The sequence below is a fragment of the Hyaena hyaena genome, unplaced genomic scaffold (genome assembly GCF_003009895.1).
Source record: "Hyaena hyaena isolate Hyena2069 unplaced genomic scaffold, ASM300989v1 scaffold_138, whole genome shotgun sequence".
Taxonomy (NCBI): domain Eukaryota; kingdom Metazoa; phylum Chordata; class Mammalia; order Carnivora; family Hyaenidae; genus Hyaena; species Hyaena hyaena.
Window position 1 is genome coordinate 1,392,642 of NW_024080770.1, and position 24,843 is coordinate 1,417,484.

General features: G+C 40.7%; 1 protein-coding gene across 1 annotated transcript in view; it reads left to right on the forward strand.

Moving 5' to 3' along the window:
* Nucleotides 1-24,843, forward strand: part of DTNB (dystrobrevin beta) — a 232,700-nt gene that overhangs the window by 75,562 nt on the left and 132,295 nt on the right. The window contains 2 exon segments of the mRNA XM_039238291.1: nt 178-283; nt 4,099-4,265. Coding sequence (XP_039094222.1) covers nt 178-283; nt 4,099-4,265 — 273 coding nt within the window.

Sequence of the window (24,843 nt, forward strand, 5' to 3'; positions counted from 1 at the left end):
TTTGAATGTTGCAGTGACATATAGTGTGTTGCAGCGTCTCTAGTAATGTAAAATATTCTTGTATTTTGCTATAGAATTTCACATGGAATTCATTACAACTTGGGAGAATTCTAGGTCAACCTAATTTTGGAATTCAATTAGTAATATAAAGTATGTTTGTTTTTCTTCTCTTCACAGAAAAAGATAATGCTAAATATGTTTTTAGACACAATGATGGCCGATCCTCCCCCCCAGTGCCTTGTCTGGCTACCTCTCATGCACAGGCTTGCCCATGTTGAGAATGGTAAGCAGAACTTTTATCGTTCAATTTCTTGTGCTATAGGAAATCCATGAATTGATACTATTTGTAAGATCCTCAGCTATCACCATTGAAAATTATAATTGACATTTGTTGTCACTCTGTCATTTGAATTTGTGATTTTAGCTTTCAAAAGTTTCAAATTTATTTATCTTTTCTTTTTTTAAAGTTTCAAATTTATTTATCTTTTATTTTTTTAATGTTTATTTTACTTTTGAGAGAGAGAGAGAGAGAGGGCAAGCATGAGCAGGGAGGGTCAGAGAGAGAGGGAGACACAGAATCTGAAGTATGCTCCAGGCTCCCAGCTGTCAGCAGAGTCCGATGCAGGGCTTGAACCCGTGAACCATGAGATCATGCCCTCAGGTGAAGGCAGACACTTATCCTACTGAGCCACCCAGGCACCTGAGGGATATTTATTTCTTAAAGAAAAGTAGGGGAAGGGGAATTATTACTTAGGGTACCAAGAAATAGTAATATCAGGTCATAAAACTTTGTGATTCACACTCTAGGCTTCCCACCCTGAGATTTCAGGTGGTGGTTTTCTACTTGAACTGACCTGATTTACCTGTGTCTTCCTTTTTTTCCTTTAATTTATAAAAGTCATAGTTCTAAAAAAATTGAATGTATGCAGTATCATACACTAAAATTATAATGTTTTTAGAATAGTTTAAAGGAGAATAGCTAAGATAAGGTTTGGTACTTCATACATCTTCACTTTCTTCCTTTACAATTTTTTTTTTTTTTTTTTACCTTTAATTACTCTTGGTATCCTTTCCAGGAATTTGGTTAAATCTATTTTGCTTAAAATGATAGTCATCTCTTAGTAACTTCTTAATTTTTTCTTCTGCTGTTATTTCCTTGTTTAAGTTCTCTGAGTTTCTTAAAGGAAAGGCTGAAGTTTTTAATCTCCCTTCTTCCTCACCAGGCTCTTGCTTATATCTTATTCTGCAAAAGAGAACCCGTAACCAGTGAGAGGTGGTAAAAAGCAGAGCCCTTTTTCCATTTGTATGAATGAAATACACTTCCATACTCTTTTTATCTTCTCTCTGCCCCATCCATACCTTTTGTTTTTAAACCTCTCAGGCTTTTGCCTCACTGTGGCTTTAGTTCACAGGTACATTAGATTCAGGATTATTTTCTTAAAAGTCTAGAATCTCTTGACTAAACTAAAACAGTTAAATACTTTTTTAACAAGATTTTTGGATAGAGATATATACTGTTAAATTATTATAGTATTATTAGTTCTTTTGGAGGCAATACTTTTAACCCGAAGTGTTTTAGTACTTTCCTATTTAGTTTGTTTTCATGAAATCATTTTGTATTTGCTGTACCAAATAGAATCTCTTTTGTTCTGATTTTTGTTAACAATGTAAACATTTTATTGTGACATTGTATACAATGTATTACTTGTTGATTACATTCTTATGAGGTTAGAGGTTTTTCTTCTCAGCAGCAGAAATAGTGTGAACCCATTGAAATATCTTAGAAATAAAACATGTTATTTATCACAATAACATTTATCTATATATCTTATTTTTATGGTGGGAAATAAATTCTAAAATTATGATATTTCTATATATAGTTCTATATGGTATTTTTGTTGTTGTTTGGGCCCTTTCTATGAAATTCATCGCTGGAATCAAATTGAAGTTACTATTTATAAGGACAGATATCTATTTGCAAAAGTTGCACTTTTTATATGGTTTTGCTAATCTAAGCATATCATATATAAGAAGATACAACATGATGTGTTCTTCCAAAAAGAATACATTTACCAAAACCTCATCTTATTTATAATTAACCCAGTACACTAGGTGATCCTTTCCTCGTTCTGGCTCTCTCCTTTCCACCTGGTCAACCCCTTACACTATTTAATATAAGTGTTGGCTCTTGACTGGTATAGAAGAGAAGAAAAATCACATAGACATACATGTTCAGCCAAGATTATCAGAATATACTTGATAATTTAATATTAATATACATATTATTTAATATTAACTGAAGATTATTATATAGAATTATAATGCTTGTATGCTGAGTTGACTATGTTGACATTAGCTTCAGATGGATTTGAGAGTAGTGTTCTCTGGTGGAACTTTACTGGGTTGTACAGGTTTAATTTAGAGCACAAATTTTATTAGCACTTTCATTATTCCTTAGAAATATCTTGATGACAAAAAGCTTGAATTTCTTAGAGGAAGTATGTCCTTTGGAGTTTTCATTCCTGATTTTACTTTTTATAGTCTTTAATGACCTTGTTACATTGTTTTCCTCACCAAGTGCTCTTTTTTTTTTTTTTTGAGTCTTGATGTACATTTTTGGAAACAGGACCAAAAATCCTTATTATTATTATTATTATTATTATTATTATTATTACTGTTATTCTTGAGGGAGAGAGGGTACCAGTGAGTAAGGGGCATAGGGAGAGGGAGAGAGGTGCAGGACTTAACTGAAGTGGGGCTCACTCGAAGTGGGGCTCTAGCTCAATTGATGTGGGGCTTGAACTCACAAACCGTGAGATCATGACCTGAGCTGAAGTTAGATGCTTAACTGACTGAGCCACCCCCATGCCCCCCCCAAATCCTTATTCTTGAGATAAGATTGGAATTTGTATACATTGTGCTAGAAAGTTATTCAAATGAAGATTTGAATACTGTATGCCCCTTTCCTATTGACTTCCATTTCTTATGTTCAGAATTGAATTACCAGAGGGAACAATATGTTACCAACACTTAAAAGAATAAACAACTGTCTGTAATATGCAGTTATGCATTGCCCACTTCCCACTCAGCGAGCTGGACATTCAGGCTGCAAGAGATCCCAGCAGTCTCTGTGAGTCCTGGCTGCTACCTGGTAGTTTTTCATAAGCGAGGTGCTGGTGAGTGGAGAAGAGGGTGACAGGTCCCTGAGTTTCCCTTCCTCGAAATCACTGCCCCTTCGTTGGTCTAGAGTGCTTTGTTTTACTGTTCTGCTACTTAGAACTCTTACCTAAAACTAACATGGTAATATGTCTAGGTGTACTTTGTTACCAGTAACCGCTTGTGCCCAGGTAAGTGGTAGCATTTAATTCAGCCAGCATTTCAAGGCCTTCAGTTGAAGGTACTGTGTAAAATACCATTTTCAGGTAACAGTGACCTGGTAACAGGTCATTCCAGGTGTTAGCAAAGCAAACAAATATCTGTATAGCTGACAATGATACCTCTCTTAAAAAAGCAACAGGATTGAAAAATAAATTTTGGACTGAAGGCTTCTCTCTTCTTATATATTTACCTGAATTTTGAGAAGCCTGAGTCTCATTTTAAAGAAATTGGTTATTTTCTAATGTGGGTTGAAATGTAATATTCTTTAATGTTTATTTATTTATTTTGAAAGAGAGAGAGAGAGCATGTGCAGCACACGATCAGGGGAGGGCCAGAGAGGGAGAGAGACCATCTCAAGCAGGCTCCATGCTCAGAGTGGAGCCCGACCGAGGGCTCAATGTCATCACCACGAGATCACAGACTAAGCCTTTATCAAGAGTCAGATGCTTAACTGACTAAGCTACCCTGGCACCCTGGAATGTAATATTGTAACTTGAAAAACTTTCCTCATTTCTTATCTTTCCCCCTTTATTCTAGTAAATGGCTGGTTCAGTTAACCAGGAGACAATTTGGAATTTTCAGGTTTAATTTTGTTTTTGTCTTTGCTTTTTACATTAGATTTGGTTTTCTATTGTATTGACTTTACTCTCCAAATGAAAATACCGTTTCTCTCCCTTGTGCCCCCCCTTCTCCCCTGCCCTGCTGTCTGCTCCCCGCAAGTCTTCCATCCCGTTGAGTGCTCCTACTGCCGCTGTGAGAGTATGATGGGTTTCCGGTACCGGTGCCAGCAGTGCCACAACTACCAGCTCTGCCAAAACTGCTTTTGGCGTGGCCACGCCAGCGGCCCTCACAGCAACCAGCACCAGATGAAGGAGCATTCCTCTTGGGTAACTGCTTTGTGTTCAGTCTGTGTCCCCAGCTGTTAACCTATCATCAGTCACAGCCCCAGGCCGGTCTCCTGATCAAGGCCCAACAAATAAGGACGTGGCGTAATCAAACCCTAGTGCCAGCATTTAGGATGGGTTGCAAGTATGTTGTACTTCATCACTGCATTTTAAAAGCAGAATTTTTAAAGTTCCAGGACATGGAGATATTGTTACAGTTGAAATGGAAAAGTAAGTGAAAAGTGTCTTCTGATTTTAAAAGTGTGCAGGGGAATTCCCCCAGAGCATACTCTATGAGCTTTATGTAAGGTTGAAAGTTCTCTTTTTAAAGCATATTTTCTTCATGTGTGTAGGGTTTAAATGTTGCAAAGAAAGCTGCATGAAATAAAGGGGTTAAGATTTTGTCTCTCTGAAGTTGGGGAAATACTGTATTTTACGGTTGTCACGTCATTGTCCTTATTTGAAAAGTAGTCTTTTAAATAACAATATTTGGGTGGAGGCAATGTGTGATTTTCCTATAGCATTTATAAATCACGTAACAAGGTTAGCATCAATCATTTTTCTTCCCTTCTCTCAATTTATTTTCAGAGTTTTAAAAATGCCATATTTTTTTAAATGTTTATTTTTGAGACAGAGAGAAAGAAAGAGAACATGAGTGGGGGAGGAGCAGAGAAAGAAGGGGACAGAGGATCCAGGGCAGGCCATGTGCTGACAGCAGAGAGCCTGCTGTGGGGCTTGAACTCAGGAACTGTGAGATCATGACCTGAGCTGAAGTCAGGTACTTAACTGACTGAGCCACCCAGGGACCCTCCCTCCCCACAAATGCCATACTTTTATTTCCAAAAAGTTGTTTTAAAAACTTTTCCCTCTGGTTTTCATTTGTTGATTAGTTGGTTTGCTAAAGGGTAAAACAATATAGAGGGTCATAAGTATAATTCAGGATTTCGGTTCTTACCCTTGGTCATCTTACAGGACTTTAAGTGTTTAGAAAGCTTCAAGTAATCAGGGTTTTTTTCCTTTTGTCTCCCTTTTTGCTAGTTAGCCTTCTTAAAACTCAACCAAGAACAAAGCAAGTCAGTTCATATCAGGGATTTATTAAAAAAAAAAATTTCAATGCATGTGACACTTTACTTCCTACATCTCTGACATGTTAGAGACCTTTTTTTTTTTTAAATCAGTTAGGTTTTCAGTTATACTTAACATTCCTATCCTGGGTTTTATTGTGTTGTAAATTCTAATATTGTTTTAGGTTGAGGAGGGATTATTTAAAAATTTTTAAACAAACCAAGGAAAAAAATACAACGTAGTGTCTCCTCCCTTTTCATTTAGAGATACTTTATAGATTTTCAAGTTGTTACTTTTCCCTTTCTTAAAGTATAAGTGTCCTTTGGTGGTAAATGATTTGTTAATGTTTTTCCCACTGGTTTTTGTTTAGAGTCTAACTCTTAGCACTGAGATACCTTTTTGCTCTGTTACCTTTTGTAATGAGTGGATTCATTGGGATGTTTCTTTTGACAATTCTCATCTACATGTTGGGGTAGAGAATGAGAAACTTGGGGCACCTGGGTGGCTCAGTCAATTAGACATCCAACTTTGGCTCAGGTCATGATCTTGCAGTTCATGAGTTGGAGCCCTGCAGCAGGCTCTGTGCTGACAGCTCAGCGCCTGGAGCCCGCTTCAGATTCTGTGTCTCCCTCTCTCTCTGCACCCCCGCAACTCGCATTCTGTCTCTCTTTCCCTCCCTCAAAATGAATAAACATTAAAAAAAATTACAAAAAAAGAGAGAGAATGAGGAGCTTGTTCATCTTAGTTTGAACTTGCTCATTTAGCTAATTTATAACCCTCTTAGGAATGGGAATTTTACATTTTTTTAAGGTAAGTGACTGAATACCTTTTTATGGTTTACAAAGCAGTTTGTCCTATGCTTTGTTGAATTTATTTCATTGCATTAAAGCATACATATAGTACAGAAATCACAGGTGATTTCTTGTATTTCTGCTTGATTCTCATAACACTTTTGTGTAGTAAGTCATATCCCCATTTGCTGTTATTTTAATTTCAGCTTTGTTGTTTTTTTTTATTTTATTTATTTTTGTTATAATGACTTAAGATTTCAAGAAAAATCATGTACAGTAGGCATGCATCATTTGAAGCTGCTATCTTTTCTGAATTTTGATGAGTATGTTCATTATGTGTGTTTGATGCATCCTGGTAGTTTTTTAGCTTTGTGTGTGTGTGTGTGTGTGTGTGTGTGTGTGTGTGTGTGTGAGTGACTTATTTTCAGCATTAGAACTCTGTATATGTAATACCCTTGCTCTTTGAGGAGGATCTGAGTGAATTTTGAGACTCATGAGGGTAAAGAAGTTTCCACTAACAAAAAGATGTGTAATCACTTTAATAGTAATTTCTTTGATATTTGTCCATTGTGTTTATACTAGTATTTGAATAATTATTTCTCTGTGTTCACAAGGGATACATTTAGTATGTATTTAATAAGTTTGTATATGAATTTGCATTGTAGATTTGATAGGCTTACGCCTATTGGTGCTTGGAAGTTTATTTTGATTTTTCCAAAAGTTTGTTTAATGCTTTGTCTAAGTAACTATGCAATGTAATTCATTATTCTTTTATTCATCAATCCATTCATCTGACTTTATTTTAGAAAAAATGCCATACAGTGATTCATTCTGTATTCATTCAAAAGATATTATTTGAACTCCTACTGTGTGTGCCTGATACTATTACAGGCATATTAGATACATCTGTGAATAAAACCAGACCAAGATTTCTGCCCTGTGGAGCTTGACTTTTAAGGAGTATGAAGGAGACCATTAGTGCTCACTGACATTGCTCTTTTCTCAAGTTTGCTGGGCACACATCTGGACTACATTTCTCAGCTTCCGTGTACCTAAGAAGAACCATGTAAATAGCAGTGATCAGTGGAATGTGAACAGAGTAGTATGTTTCTCTCCACAATAAGACCATTAACAGCTGAGGGCCTTTTCTGTTCTCCCTGCCAGCTCAGAGGAGAGAACTTCATTAGGACCCAGAGGAAGATGAAAACATAAATGAAAGGAACTGTGTCCTTGAATGATGGGTGGAAAAGAATATCCTGCTAACCTGCTTGACTTTGATAGGAGCAAGAGAGAAACTTTGTGTTAAGCTACTGAGGTTTTAGTTTTGGCCATAGTAGCTGGTTCTGGAAGTAGAGTTCTGTTAAAGCAAAACCTTGAGATTTGTGTCATTGGCTTAGCAGTCAGGTAGCCCTAATGAGGACACCAATATTAGAGGTAGGAAGGACAAGAAACCTATGTTTTGCAGTGATGACCATTTGGGTAAATTTGTCATCCTTGATAGCATAGAAGGCCAACTTCACACCGCCTGAGCTCTGGGTAAATGTTGGAAAGGAATGAAGTGTGAGTTTGTGTTGACTTGTCTTTTGTTAGGTATTATAAGAAAGAGATGAGCTTAAGAAAGAATTGTCTAGTTTTCAAGCAAAAAATGAAAGGGAATAGAGAAAGTTCTGACAGTTGGAGCAGTGATGGGAAAAACAGATTGCTGGTAGACCCTAGAGAGCAATAGGTAAGAGTTGAGAAAGGCTTTGAGCAACAAAGGCCTAGTGAACCTTCTCAGTCAAAGAAAAATGACTTAGTCCTATGGCAAAGATCAGATCAGGGCATGAGTTCTCGTTCTTGGCTGTTCATCAGAATTGCCTTATTCTTACCTACATAGCTTCTGATTTAATGGGTCAAAGGTACATAAAATCTAGATAAGATGGATTTCAAAAGTTCCCTCAAGTGATTCTATCGTGCAGCCAAAGTTGGAAACTGCTGACCTATGGTTTCATATGGCCTCCAGGTGGCTTCTGTCAGTTCAAAGCAAGAGGAATGGATGCAAAGACATAAATCAGGCTTAAGAATTATGTCCAGGAAAGGACTTTGTGTGCAGTTACTGGCACATGAAACTGACTGGAAACAAATAGATTAAAAGCCTGCTAAGTTTTTAAGGGAATCATATATTGGCAAAGGAACCAGGAGCCTGCACTTAACAAGTCCCTATTTGAATTGTAAGACTATTTTCTAAGGATCCAGAACTTACTGTGGAAAGAGATGGGCTGTGAAGCTGTGCGGCCTCTAGGGAGAGCATGCCAGAGCCCACTTTGCCAGGGAAGATATTCGATAAGGAAGAACCTTGTGCTTGTGCTCCTCCATTGTGTTTTGGGCCTGGGGAAGGTGGGTGTGGATAATCTGCCTGATCCATTCATAGGGTCCATCATTTGGAGCCACACATGATCCTGATGAAGAAGACTTTGCTAGACCCAGATGTCCTGGACTTGTCTTTAGATGCACTGACTGAATGGGACTTCACATTTTCTTTTTGGAGAGGTTTGAATGTGTTTTATTTGTAAGAAAAGTGAGGAAACAGATATTTTGTGGTCAGAAGTACTTACCTATATCTATATTTTGCTTTTCTTCCGGGCCTGTACCTGGATGATCTGGCCCGTCCTCCTTGCACCTTGACAGGGCCATATGACTAGTTCTCACCAGTGGGATTTGTTTGCAGGCGATCTCTGTTACTTCTGGGTCAGGGCTGTTTAAAGCAAGTGTGTCTTATCCTCTCTTTACCTTCCCACTAGACATTGGCCACATGGAATGATCTTCAAAGAAACTAGTAGAGGCAGATGCCCTTAAATGAAAGGGGGCTGGGTACCTGGTAGATGGATGAGAGCCCCTCTGCTAATTTACTTGCACATGAGCAAGAAAGCAGAGAGCAGAATCCAGAGGATAGGGTCGTAGAGGCCTTGTTGAGAAAGTGAGATTCGAACAGTCTTTGGTGTCTGATAATAAACATCTGGAGAAGAGGAAAAATTTTCAGCATGAATCCTGTGAGCAGTGCATCTGAGTTCAGGGAACAGCAGAGAAGTTTATGTGGCCAGAATGGAGTGAACAGGGAGAGGACAGAGAGCTCACAGGGACCTTGCTGACCATAATAAGGATATTGACCTTAACTCTAGTGGAATGAGGAGTCTGTCTTTATTTATTTATTTATTTATTTATTTATTTATTTATTTTTTAGGAGAGAGGGAGAGAGAACATGAACAGGGCAGGGACAGAGAGGGAGAGGCAGAGAGAGAATCCTAAGCAGGCTCCACACTCAGCACAGAGCCTGACACAGGCCTCAATCCCAGGATACCGAGGCTATGACTGGAGCCAAATTCAAGAGTCAGGTGCTCTGGGCATCTGGGTAGCTCAGTCACTTAAGCATCTGACTCTTGATATCAGCTCAGGTCATGATCTCACTATTAATGAGATCGAGCCCTGTGTTGGGCTTTGTGCTGACAGCATAAACACTGCTGGGATTCTCTCTCTCCCTTTCTCTTTGCCTCTCTCTTTCTCTCTCTCAAAATAAGTAAATAAACACTAAAAAATAATAGTTGGATGCTCAACCAACTGAGCCACCCATGTACCCCCAGAATGTGAATCTTTATAGAGTTTTGAGTAGAGGAAGGGCATGGCTTAATTTATCTTTTAAAATGATCAGTCTGGATAACATATAAAGAGTCAAGTGGAAGGATAGAAGCAGAAAGACCATTTCGGGAGAGATGATTGCAGTAATTGAAACAAGATAACGGTAGAATGAAAAAAACAAAAACAAAACAAAAGATAACGGTAGAATGGTAGCAGTGGAGGTGGTGACAAGGGTAGAACTAGGATTTACTTTATAAATCTGCCTAATGGGTTGGATGTGGCTTGTGAGAAGACGGCAGTGAATATTTTGTCCTCAGCAGCTAGAAGGATGGAATTGTCATCAGCTGACATGAGACAGCTGTGGATGGAATACATGTAGATGTTAGGATTGAGAGCTCACTCCGGGAATTCAGTTCCGTTGGATTTAAGTTGCTTACTAGACATATGGAGTTGCTGAATAGGCCATTGCCTATGGGTCTAGACACAAAGAACGAAGTCTGAGATAGAGATGTCAGCTTGGGGGTCATTGGCAAGTGGTTGATATTTAAAATCATGTGACTTAACAGTAAGTACCACCAAGTGAGTGAATGGAGATAGAGGAGAAAAAGAAGAGAAGAGGAGTGAGAACTGCCCTCAGGGATCATCAGTAAGTGATCTGGGAGAAGAGGAGGAACCTGCAAACAGTGACACAGGGTGAAAGCCAGAAGAGGGTGGTGTTCTGGAATTTGTGTGAAGGGTGTTTTCAGGAGGAGGGAGTGATTCTGTGTCCAATGTTGTGACAATCAAGAGAGAAGATGGAGAAGTGGGCCCTCATCTAACAATGTGGGGGTGGTCTTGCAAGGACAGCTTCTGTGGAGTGGTGGGGACAAAACTGGACCCAAGTGGGTACAAGAGGGACAGGGCAGAGAGTATAGGCAGCTGTCAGTAAATATCTATTCCTAACATTTGTTTCTTTTCTTTTTTTCTTTTATTTTCTCCTCTCTTCTCTCCTCTCCCCTCTCCTCTCCTCTCTTCTCCTCTCCTCTCCTCTTCTGTCTTCCTTCCTTCCTTTCTTTCTTTTTTCCTTCCTTCCTTTCTTTCCTTCCTCTCCTTCCTTCCTTCCTTCCTTCCTTCCTTCCTTCCTTCCTTCCTTGATAAAGCTCAAGCAGGGGAGAGGGGCAGAAGTAATCCCAAGCAGACTCCATGCTCAGTGGCTCAGTGCAGAGCACAATGCAGGGCTTGATCTCATGACCCCAGGATCATGACCTGAGCTGAAATCATGAATTGGATGCTTACCTGGGCCCCCCAGGTGCCCCCTAAGACTTTTTCCTAACAGCAGTTCTTAGCAGGATTTTAGGAGACTCCATCTCGGTTCACTTTTCCCCACTCGTAATTGCAGCTGGGAGTTGGGCACATGGCAGTCTGTTTGAGAAGGTGGTTTTAACTGTGAGGAAGTAACAGACTTGCCAGTAGCCCCTGAACTGGATAGAAGCCAACCCAAGGTGAGCCTTCCCAGCAGGGAGCAGAGCCTGGAAGCTCGTGGCTCTGGGAGCAGAGAAGAATGTATACTTTCTGTAGAGGTTGCAGATACTGGCAAACAACGGAGGGACAGAGGCTGTGCTAGCATGTTCATTCCCTCTCTAGAGCCAACTAGTCTGGTCTGAGGAGGGAGGGGCAGAGAGTGACCTGGTGGGATCCTCCAGAGAAGGTCCTCCACATGGAAACAAGACAGCGGGCCATGTAATCAGTATTGATTCTTATATTCCAGTTTGCAAGGATATATTCATCATCTTCTCTGAGGTTCTTGGGTCATATTTCAAGTAACCTTGCCATTAGGAGGCCTGTGTGTACAGTATTTCACTTGCTACAAAATAAGCCACTCCAAAACTGGTGGCATAAAACAACTACTTTATTACAGCCATGGGTTTGGTGTCAGGAGTTTGAAGAGGGCGGGGGTCTGGGTTGTCCCTGCTCCCTGACTTCTGAGGTCTGTGCTGGGTGACTGAGATACCGGGCGGTGGGGGTGCTTCTTCACTCGCTTGGCCACTGTCTGCCCTGGGATGGTTAGAAGGCTGTGCTCAGCCATACTGTAGATTGGAGCCACCGGGGTGGCCTCTGAACATGGCCTGTGGTTTCCAAAGCATTGTGGTGGGTATTTTCAGAGAGCATCCCCAGAGGAAGCATCTAGACAGCTAGTGTTCCGGGAGTGCTGGGTGAAATCTGTCAGGCCTTTCCTGCCTGAGCTGTGGAAGTCATGCAGCCACATTATGCCAAATTCTCTTGGTTACAGGATCAAGGCCCTAGGGCCAGTCCAGCTCGGGGGAGGGAGAGGATGCTGGTGGTGGGGGGTGGGGAAGGGGTGTGTAAGGCCCCATCACAAGGAGCATGTGTGGTGTGGTGAGTGATGTTTGGAAATAATTTCTGGCCTATAGTCAATGCTTACTAAGTGTCTGTTATGTGGATGGCTGGAAGGACATGCAAACAAGTCTATCCAGCCGTGCGTCCAGGCTGCTTTCCAGGAGAAAGCCTTACGACCTGAGCAAGGATTTCTGTTTAAATGGTTAATTCAGCCAGAGAGACTATCCTGTTTTTCTACTAAGTTATACTTTTTAAAAGAGCATTTGTTAAAACAACTATGCATAATATTTACTGGGATTTTATTCCCCTTATTATACGATTCAGATTTGGAGGAAGATTCTTTTAAAGTATTTCAAATATAGTGTTGTTGTTTTTAATCACCGTTAAATGATCTTAGCCCTGACCTTCGTTTTCCTTGGTTGAGGCCTACATGCTTTTATGATTCACTTTATGCACCCTTCCCTCCTTCTTTCCCTCCCCCTCTGCCTGCTCCTTTTCCTCCTCCTCCTCGCCTCTCATCTCCCACTTTCTTTCAATTACTGTGAAATCTGTATGACATAAGATTTACACTTTATCTCTTTTAGGTGTCCACTTCACTGGCATTAAGTACGTTCGTATTATTGTACAACCAGCACCACCATCTGTCTGGAACTTTTCCATTTTCCCAAACCGAAACTCGTAACCCTTTCTAGATTTACAAGGAAGGCTAGAAAGAAGCCATTTCCTGCCCTTCCCTGTGCCGTACATTCAGATCTCTGCTCACCCTGCTCTTCACTTTACCAAGAAGTATTTGACTGATTTCCACTTGGCAGGAAGGTGTGTGTGTTTATCCAAATACACTTGTAGCACAGCTACCATTTGTTAGTTGAGTGCCTCAGAGGCAGTTACGTAATATGGAACATGTGGAGATTTCACCTTTCTTCCCAGCAGAGGGCAGACTCCCCCTCTGAACAAAGTTACTTCTCTTGTTCTTCAGAATCTATAAATGAGGAAGTACTTGGATTTGTTTAGCAATGTGTTAATATTATTGCTTCTTTTTTAAAAAATATTAACAGGCAAAACACATATGTCTAGTACACTTGTTTGGACATTAGTGATATTAAGTAATTTACCTTAACCACTCGGCATATTCTGTTGTCATAGACCAGAACCTTTGTCAGAAGCGGTATTTAGTTTCTATGTGACTGGTGCATTTCTCCTCACATCTCTTGAATTCTGAGAGAATATGTATTCAGTGAGAAAAAGGTATGCCTCTTGGTACACTTCTGCCCAGTTTCAAATAGTCACATCATAATTAAATAATTCCTTTGTACATAGTGTAAAAACTAGGCAGGAGGATTTAAAATTTTTTTTAATTTTAAAATTTAAGTGCAGTTAACAGAGAGTGTTATATTAGTTTCAGGTATACAATATAGTGATTCAGAAACTTTATACCTTACTCAGTGATCGTCTTAAGTACCCTCTAGATCCCCTTCACCTATCTCACCCATCCCCCCACCTACCTCCCCTCAGGTAACCACCGGTTTGTTCTCCATAGTTAAGCATCTGTTGTTTGGTTTGTCTCTTTTTTTCCCCTTTGTTCATTTATTTTGTTTCTTAAATTCCACATATGAGTGAAATCATACAGTATTTGTCTTTCTCTGACTGACTTATTTCACATAGCATTATACTCTCTAGCATCATCCATGTTATTGCAAATGGCAAACCTCATTCTTTGTTATGGCTGAGTAATACTTCATTGTATATGTATACCTCATATTCTTTATCCATTCATCTATTGATAGGCACTTGGGTTGCTTCTAAAATTTGACTGTTGTAAATAATGGCACAATAAACATAAGGGTGCATGTTATCCTTTTGAATTAGTGTTTTTGTTTTCTTTGGGTAAATACCTAGTAGTTGAATTACTGGATCATATAATAATTCTATTTTTATTTTGTTGTGGAACATCCATACTGTTTTCCACCGTGGCTGCCCCGGCTCGTCTCCCACCAGCAGTGCATGGAGTTTCCTTTTTAGGAGGATTGTTTTTTTAAAAGTCACAGGGCAGTATCCCTGCTCGTGGCAAGTTATAGCATGAGGTAAGACAAATACATGAAGACATTCTGAACAAAGTCTGTGAGTGGGGCCTTGGGCTAAATGCCCACTCACTAGAGGAGCTGCTGAAACCATGTCCACCATGGCGCCCCCCTCGTTGTCGTTAGTCACCAGCACCATTGGAGCGTCTGGCCTTGCTCTTTTGCGGGGCACCCCCATTCCCATTGTGATCAGTTGGGGATTTGTTGCCCACCCCACCCCCATCCTTCTTACAGTCCTCCACATCTCAAGGACCTTTATTTTTTTTTTATTTTTATTTTTTTAATGTTTTTATTTATTTCTAGGAGAGAGAGAGAGACAGCGTGAGCAGGGGAGGGTCAGAGAGAGAGAGGGAGTCACAGACTGAAACAGGCTCCAGGCTCCGAGCTGGCAGTCAGCACAGAGCCCAACGCGGGGCTCGAACCCACGAACCGCAAGATCATGACCAAAGCAAAAGTTGGACGCTCAACCGACTAAGCCCCCCAGGTGCCCCTCAAGGACCTTTAGAACTGCTGCTCCTGGGGTGCCTGGGTGGCTCAGTTGGTCAGGTGTTTGACTCGACCTCAGCTCAGGTCATGATCTCGCAGTCATAAGATCGAGCCCCAAGTTGGGCTCCATGCTGAGTGTGGAGCCTCCTTGGGATTCTCTTTCTCTCCCTCTGCCCCTCCCTTGCTTGTGCGTGCATTCTCTCTCTCTCTCTCTCTCTCTCTCAATCTCTCTCTCTTTTTCTCTCAAAAAAAAGAAATTGCTTTCATCAGCAAGCTGCCCTCACTTTATTGCTTCTTGCAATGTTTCTCACCCCTGACTTAATCGAGGTTGACTGTCCTCTAGAAGCTCCCCTTCTCCTGCCTCCCTTTCGGGTGGTGGCTATTTATTCTCCCACCTCTGTGAGTTTTACGGGTTTGGGAAGTGAAATTGTTGTTAGGGTGGCTGTATAATTTATCATGTAAAGCAGACTTACTTGAGAGTGAAAGGGGGCACTATTGTTTACGCAGGGGTGACATGCATAAGCTGGGATTTCCTGGACAAACTGTTCATGGACACTGTTGTAGTGTCCTGTTACTGCATAATAAATTACCACAAAGTTAGCAGCTTAAAACAAAAATTTGTTATTTTAGTTTCTGTATTTCGGGAGTCCAGGCAATGACATGACTGGATTCTCTACCCTAGGTGTTCCTGGGCAGAATTCAAGGTGTCAGCTGAGACTGTGGTTATCATCGGGCGGGGGGGGCGGGGGGGGGGTCCTCTTGGTTCACTGGTTGTTGGCAGAGTTCATTTTGTTGCAGACATGGTATGGAGGTCGCCATTTTCCTGCTAGTTTCCAGCTAGGGATGACTCTCCCCAGAGGCCATCTCAGTTCCTTGCCATGTGGCCCCATATTCAGTTTACAGAACGGACATTTCCTTTCTTCCAGGCCAACTGGAGCACATATTTTTCTGCAACTAGCCAGAAAAATGCTCCTTTTAAAGGGCTCATCTGATTAGATCAAACTCATCAGGGTAACGTCCCTTTAACATAGTCAAAGGGGTAATGGATTCATCATATTCGCAGGTCCCAATGACACTCGAAGGGGAGCGGATTTGATGAGGACAAGCGTTGCTGAGCGTCACCTTAGACTTCCGCATATCCTGCTACTCATCCTCGTTATCTTCTTCCTTGCTTTCCACCTTCCACTTCTAGCCCATCACACCCTGCATCTCTTGGATCAAACAACAACAATAAGCAGGATACTGCCTCGAGGCTCCTGCCCTTTTAACTCCAACCCCCTTCTTCTTCTTCCCTGTTTGCAGTTATCCCCTGACTTTCTGGTCATTTTCCTTCACCCCTGTATGGATTGGTACCAGAATTGTGGTCACCTCTTGGCTGGTTTCAGTATCTGTGTAGTCAAACCTTTGAGGACCCTGGCCACACAGTGTCTTGACTTCCTCAACTCTGACTGTCTTCTCCTCTGCTGAACCTCAGACATTCATGCCCTCACTTTCACCCTGGACCCTTTCACCAACTCCACCCGCTCCACTTCAAAACCACTGACTTAGACACTCCGTTCTTGCTGATGCTCGTTGTCATTCCAGCCGACCTGTTCGGCTGTCACTAAGACCATCCATAAGACCTTCCAACCTCTGTTCCACTGACCTGTCCGCTTTCTCTCAGTCCTCTTGTTTTTCTTTTCTCCTTACCATTTTAGATATGGCACTTCCTTCCAATACCATAAACTCCATTGTCCAGTGACTTTTTGTCCATATCTCTGTCAAATAAATTCATGGATGAGTTGAATCTATCTGCTTTTTCCTAAGTACTTCTGGAGAAAGCCATATAAAAGGGCAGACTAGTATTACCATAAATTTGTGATCACCAACTTCGTATTGATTCTCAACAGTGTAATCCTGTTACATTGCTCTGATCACCTTATTTTCCATTCTTGGCAATAGTCAATTAAAGTTGTATAGGAATAAAACCATCTAACCCCACTCTTCCCTCTCTCTCAAAGGATGACCTTCTTTCTTACTACACAGAGGTAATAAAAGCCAGTAGACAGGAACTCCCTTAACGAATTCTTTTTAGGTACCTGCTGCATAGCAAATGTACAGTGAAAACTATAAAACATCATTGAAAGTAATTAAAGATGGCTTAAGTAAATAGAAAAACCTACACATTTGTAGATTGAAAGACTCAATATTGTTAAGATGACAATACTCCCTAAAATTATCTACAGATTCAATGCAGTTTCCATGAAAAATCTCAGCTGCTTTTTTTGCATAACCCTATAAGCGATCTTAAATGCATATGGATATGCAAGGAGCCCAAAATAGCCAAAACAATCTTGAAAAAGAAGAACACAGTTGGAGGACTCCCACTTCCTGACTTCAAAACTTATATCATTAATAAAACAGTAATCAAGACAGTGTAGTACTTGCACGAGGGATAGATTCAAATAGAATCCTATTGAGAGTCCAAAAATAAATTCTTACACTTATTGTTGATAGATTTTCAATTAGGGTGACAAGACCATTCAGAAGGGGAAGAATAGTCTTTTCAAAATATGGTGCTGGGACAGTTGGATATCCACACGCAAAAGAATGAAACCAGACTCCTACCTTATACCATATAAAAAATTAACTCAAAATGGATTAGATACCTACATGTAAGAGCTCAAACCAGAGACTCTTAGAACAAAACATGGGCATAGATTTTCATGACGTTGGGGTATGCTGCATCTTCCTAGATGTGACACTGATACTAAAAGCACAAGCAACTGAAGAAAAATAGATAAATTGTACTTTATCGAAATTACAAAGTTACTGCTTCAAAAGACACCAGCAAGAAAGTAAAAAGGCAATTCACTGAAAAGGAGAAAATACTTGAAATCATTTATCTGATAAGCGACTTGTATCCAGAATTATAAAGAACTCTTAGAACTCAACAAAACCACCAAATAGCCCAACTTAAACATGGGTAAAGGGAAAGTAGAGTGGTGGTTACCAGGAGCTGGGGGTGGGGGAAAGAAAGAATGAGAGTTGTTGTGTAATCAGTTTCAGATTTGCAAGATGAACAAGTTTGGGAGACGTGTTTCACAACGACGTCAATATACTTAACACCACTGCAGTAAGATGGCCAATTTTCTGTCATGTGTTTTCTTTTCTTTTTTTTTTTTTAATTTTTTTTTTAATGTTTTATTTATTTTTAGGAGAGAGAGAGAGACAGCGTGAGCAGGGGAGGGTCAGAGAGAGAGGGAGTCACAGGCTGAAACAGGCTCCAGGCTCTGAGCCGGGTCAGCACAGAGCCCGACGCGGGGCTCGAACCCACGAACTGCGAGATCATGACCTAAGCGAAAGTCGGACGCTTAACCGACTAAGCCACCCAGGCGCCCCTCTGTCATGTGTTTTCTGATGAAGAAAAAGTAAGGTAACTTTGGGGAGGAAATGGGTAAAGGATCTGAATACACATTTCTCCAAAGAAGATATACAAATGGCCAATAAACACATGAAAAGATCCTCAACCTTATTATGCATTAGGAAAATATCTAATCAAAGCCACCATGGCATGCCACTTTGTATACACTACAATGGTTAAAATAGGAAAAAACTGACAATAACTAATGTTAACGAGAATATGAAGAAACAAGAACCCCATCACACTGCTGATGAGAATGTAAAATTTTTCCAATGTGGGAAAAACAGTTTTGTAGTTCCTCAGAATGTTTGTTTTTTAAATTTTTTTGATGTTTATTTATTTTTGAGAGAGAGACAGAGTGTGAGGGGTGGGGGTGGGGGAGTGAGAGGGAGAGGGAGACACAGAATCCAGAGCAGGCTCCAGGCTCTGAGCTGTCAGCACAGAGCCGGACACTGCAGGGCTCAAACTCACAGATCACGAACGTGAACTGAAATTGGGTGCTTAACCTGTTGGGCCACCAAGGTGCCTCTTTCAGAATGTTAAACAGAGTTATGATGTGGTCCAGCACTCCTAGGTGAGAACTGAGAATTGTCCTTTGGGAGAAAATACATGTCCACACAAACACTTATATATGAACATTCATAGCAACATTATTCAAAATAGCTAAAAAGTGGAGATAATCCAAATATTGGTCCATTGATAAACAGATAAATAAAATGGATGTTAATATAATGGAATATTATTAGGCAATAAAAAGAAATGAAGTACTGATACATGCTAAAACATAGATGAACCTTGAAACTTTGCCAAGTGAAAGAAGACAGACACAAAATGTCACATATTGTAGGATTCCATTTATCTGAAATGTCCAGAATTGGCAAATACAAAGAGACAGAAGGAGAAGTGGTTGCCAAGAGCTGAGGAAAGGGAGGAATGGGATGTGACTGCCAGTGAGTATTGAATTTCTTTTTGGGGTGAATAAGATGTTCTGAAATGACATATTAGTTATGGTTGTACACCTCTTTTGGTATACTAAAAGCCACTGAATTCTAATGTTAAAAGGGTGAACTTTATGGTATGTAAATTATATCTCAGTAAAGCTGTTTTGTTTTTTTTTTAACCTGATCAGGGGCAGTGAGATTTGAAGAAGTGACATTTAAATTGATACTGGAATGACTAACTTGAGGTTGGTGGTTATAAATTCAAAGTCAGACCTGTCAGCATATTTGTGTATTTACTTCCCCAGTGCGTAGAAGGTAAAGGAGCAGATTGGATAAAGTTGGGGTTTCGACAGAGAGTATGACAGAGGAAGAGAGCTGGCAAGAGGGTTTGGGGAGTATGCAAAGAAATGAATATAATAATGAGCCATGGAGTATAATTTGGTTAAAGGAGAAATGAGGCCGGAGGTTAGATAAGGAACTATGTGAAGGCGGTAGGCTCATTGTGGTAATGGACCTATTGACATTGAAGTACTGTTGAAGGAGTGAGCTAGACAGAAGTTTGTATGAAAATAGAGTGCTTGAAATTGAGATTTTAGGTGATGTACAGTTGGCAATAAAATGTTCCAGGATGTGACTCTGAGGCTGGTGGCTGATGTAGAGTGAGGGAAAGGTTGTTGAAGGTGAGTTCAAGGAAGACCAGTGTATAACTTTCCTATAGCTGCTGGAACATATAGAAACTTGGCAGCGTAAAGCAGGGCTTTGTTCTGTCATGGTTCCGGACACCACAAATTTGAAATCATGATGTCAGGAGGGCCACACTCTCTCTGGAGACTCGAGGGAAGAATCCATTTGTATTAGAGTTCTTCAGAGAAACAGAACCTATGTGTATATTACATATATTTACATATATATTTACATATAAAGATTTATTACAAGGAATTGGTTCACGCCATTATGGAGGCTGACAAGCCTCTAGATGTGCAGGCTGAGTCAGCAAGCAGGAGACCCAGGAGAGCCGATGATGGAGAGCCAGTCTGGGTCTGAAGTCCTGAAAACCAGTAGAACTGGTAATGTAGTTAATGTAGTTCCTGTCTGGGTTTGAAGGCTGGCAGCCTCAAGACCCAGGAAGAGCAGGAAATTCAAGTCCGAAGGCAGGAAAAAGACAGTGGCCTAGTTCAAAGACTGGCCAGAGGAATACTCTTTTATTTGGGTGAGGGCCAGCCTCCTTGTTCTATTCAGCTCTTCACACTGATTGGATGAAGCCCACTTACAGCAGGAAGGGGAGTCTACGTTAATCCCATCTAAAGACACCCTCACAGGAACACTCAAAATAATGTCTGACCCAATATCTGGGTGACCCTGTAGCCAAGCAAGTTGGCATGAAACTAACCATCACATCATTCTTTGTCTCTTCTCACTTTTGGTGGCTGTTGGCTTTTCTTGATTTGTGGCTGCATCACTGCAGTCATGGCCTCATTGGTCACATTTCCTCTCCTTCTTTCTCTTTTCCTTTGTGTCTATTTTATGAGGATACAGGTAATTGCATACGGGTCCACCCAGATAATCCAGGATAGGCTCTTTAGTCACAAAATCCTTAACTTAATTGCATTTTGCCATAGGAAGTAGTATTCACTCTTTTGTCATGTAGAGTAATATTCTCAGGTTCCGGAGATCAGGGTGGTGGACTTAATCATTTGGGGCCACCATTCAACCCCCTGTAACTAGCATATGGGAAGGGTCAACTCTATGTGGATGTTGAACTCAACAAGAATTGTGGCCATTGTAATGTTGGACTCCACTACAGAGGGATATTTAGTGTTTTAGTCTGATGATGTGACATTCAAAACTGGGGTTTTAAGGAAAAGGGAAAATGATGTGGGAGTGGCAGTGAGGCTCTAGGAGCACGAATCCACAGCTGGAGATCCAGTGTGAGAGTTGGAGAGAGAAAGCCACTGCGTCTTGAATGGTTGCGGGGGGTTAGGGGTGGGGGAGTTGACCCCTCAGGGAAAACCAGGTTTCCTCCCAGGGCAAGAAGGTGAAGTAAGACTCAGAAGAGGATTCTCTGCCAGAGAAGGGATTTTGGGGATGGGTACCATGAAGACAAGTAGAAGGATTTGAGAGTGAGGATTAGTGAGAGGCGAGGTCACGTGATGGTATTTCTGAGCCTTATAGGAATGAGAATCTAAGTGAGAGTCTTGGATTTCTTGTGAAACAAGCATGGTGTGATAACCTCATGACAAAGATTGTGCTGGAATCAGCCCCAGATAGTGTCCAAGGCAGACTGTGATGCTGTTGCTCTGAGCATTAGTTGGGAGAGGTCTTGCCAGGCAGGTGCAGAGCTCTGGGTGCCTGTCTCTTCTCCTGTCCCTGTGGTGTAAAGGCCTGAGAAGAAGAATTGCCCTGAAGTTCTCTTGACCGACAGCTCAGCTGACTGCTTCACTGACCAAGGTGCTCCCTCTGAAATTGTGGACTTTCTAGTGCCATCTGAGAGATAGAAGGAATAGGCTAGAGATACCTTGACAGCATTAATCAGCATTTTCAGTAGGTTGATTGGGATGTTTAAAATACTGCTTTTTTTTCAGCATCTAAGCATTGCCCCCACTCTACTATGGTATTTGGACACACTATTTATTCTTAAACCCATTTACAGCTGCAGAAGTGCTGAATTTGAAAGCAGAACATTTGAAATGGACCCAGCTGTTTAAAAAGATGGATGCTTATCAAAGGAAGTATTGGTGTATAGTTTATGAACAATAAGGCATTTTTTTTCCAGCCAGCCTGAATATTCTTAGAGCAGAGATGATAGGAAGGTTTTCCATCCATAGAGAAATGAATGACTTGCCCGAACGGCTTCTTCAAATGAGCGGTCTCCTCTAGTGGTCATGACTTCCCACAGCCCTTTGTCCAGGTGTAGAGAGTTCCTGATTCTGACAGCTGGCCACCAGAGCGGGACTGGAGAATATACACCCCGCTTCCATGCGTAGAGAGAATTATAGGGACCTGTGACCCAGCAATGCAAATGACCTGTTTCTGCACTAACCCATGTGTATCAGAATTGTTGCCTGGTGCTTTCTGAGATCTCTTGGTGCAGATTTAGGGGAAGACCGTTTCTCTAGAGAAGTTTAATACATGTGTATTATATATTCCTTACATTCTCTGTCCATTTAGTGACTACAGAGTGTTCAGTTATGGAATGTTCATGTGTTATTGACGAAATCTTTTGATCACCTCTGATAAACCAGACACCACGTTCCCTGGCATTCTCTCCCAAGCTGCGTTTTCTTTTCTTTCAGTGCCCTCCCTCTGAATGTTTCACACAGTTCCAGGTTTTTAAATGATCCTTCTGGACATGGAGAGATTTCTGTAGTTCTTAATTCCAGCCCAGGCTTCTTATCCAGGTTAGGACTTCTATATTCAGTGGTCTAATAGACATTTCCATCTTGAAGCCTCACTGGCTTTTCTGTCAATACATGTTTCTAATAATGTTTCAGTCAATCTGCTTGCACTTCTAAGTAGACCACTGTATCACTTATAGGAAACAGTAAGTTAGTAATTTTCCAATAGTTACAACTTCAAAGAAACTCTTCAGTGTTGGTAGAAACTTCTAGAGTAGTAGTTTCCCAAATTTGCCTGAAAAGACTCCACTGGGTAGCTTATTAAATATACAAAGTACCAAGCTTCTACACCTGGGAATTTTATCTCAGTAGGTCTGGGTTGAAGCAAAAGAATCTGCTTTGTTTTGTTTTTAAAATAAGTACCCCAGGATTTTTTTTTTTTTTTTAACCTTCAGGCTAGTTTGGGGAACACTATTTTAGAGCAATGTTAGGTGATGGTGGTGGTGGTGGTCTTCGGTTCCTGACTTGGGCATGTCTGTCTCACGGATGGTGCTGACTCCTGCCTCTCCTCCTGCCACGACTTGTGGCAGTATTTGTGACGGTCTTTGCAGGTATTGGGTGACCAGGTATAGTCATCCAGGTGGTGATCCAAGCCAGGCAAAGAGCTCTCTGCCCTGGTAATCCCTCCATAAACATTTCTAGCACCTGTTAGATTCCAGGCTCCGGCCAGGGCTGCTGTGCGCAGATGCACGTGGCGGGTCTTCTGGGCTCTTGACCCCATGCTTCCCTCCAGCCTCTCTTTCTTAGGACTCGGACTGCCTACCAGTCTACTTCCATAGTACTCCGTGCTCTGCTGCTTTTGGTTTTAGCTGACTAGACCGTTTGTTTGCTGAAACCTGAAGTATTGGTCACACTTTCTATTTTGCCATGCACCCTGTCACTGTGTTCGAGCCAGAGAACTGTCTGCTCAGTGTATACTGGAAGCAACTTGTAAATCAGATGATTGATAACACATTGAAGTTCTCTCTTACCAAGTAATATTTGAAAGCTTTTACAATCATGTCTTTGGTCTGGGACTTTTATTTATAGCTTTTGCTCTCAGGCAGCACTCTAGCAGTGTAAAACTGTTTGCAGGTCCTTCTTCACCATGTTTTCTTACCTTTTTTTCTTTTTTTAAAAAATTTTTTACATGTATTTATTTTTGAGAGATAGAGTGAAACAGAGTATGAGCGGGGAGGGGCAGAGAGAGAAGGAGACACAGAATCTGAAACAAGCTCCAGGCTCAGAGCTGTCAGCACAGAGCCCAGTGCGGGGCTGGAACCCACGAACTGTGAGATCATGACCTGAGCCAAAGTCGGACACTTAACCGACTGAGCCACCCACGCGCCCCTTATCTTCCTTTCTTTGAATCTGTTGTTCTGGCTGCCTTTTCCTCCTCTCCACCTCATCTCCCTTGCCACCTTCTGTAGGGCCTCTACAATTCAGTTTAGCTGTGGCCTCTTTTCCTGGGCCCCCAGGCTGACTTCTTTGTCTGTTCATGCTCTGCTGTACCACATTGAACATCTCTCTCAAAGCGCTTGCCACACCATTGTAAGTAGCTGTTCATTTGTCTGTATGTTCAATTATATCGTTAATCCTCAGCATGTCATTAGCCTCTATATATCAGTGTGTATTAAAGACCTTTCGAAAAGTTGGCATTCCCCACTTGTTCCAGTTTTTAAACTACTTTTGATCATGGAAATGTTTATTTTATGCCCACCTGACTCTTAAGAGATTGATAATATTCAGTTCTGGCAGCAATGTGGGGAAGAGGACTCTATAGAAGATTTTGGCAGGAGTATGAATGGATACATTTGAAAAATAAGATTTTCAATGAATACAACCTTTGACCCAACAATTCTCCATCTAGGAATTCTTCCACGAAAACATTTGCACCAAGTATTATTAGGATCTCTAGATGAGGCTCTCATATCAGCATTACTTGTCTTAGCCTATACCCCCCACCCCAAAGGAAATGCCAAAATATCCAATAGTAGTAAAATGGTTAAATTTGTTATTATATGTATATATATATGTATGTATGATATGTAAAATATATATAACTTACCTATAAAATTCTGTATATGTAGCAGTCAAAATAAGTGAAATAGATTTTTGTGTACAGATAATATATACATATTCCAAATATATATATATATTTGGAAATGCCAAAATATCCAATAGTAGTAAAATGGTTAAATTTGTTATGATATATATGAGATATATATATGATATATGTATGATATATATATCATATATATATATGATATGTATGATATATATATAACTTACCTATAAAATTCTGTATATGTAGCAGTCAAAATAAGTGAAATAGATTTTTGTGTACAGATAATGGAAAGAAGTCAGCAATACATACCCATTCTCCTTCCTCCTCAGAGGTAACCTCTACTGTGATTTTGGTGTTTAGTATTTCCATTCATATTTTTGTATTTTTTTGTTATACATATGTATGTGACTATTAAAATATATAGCA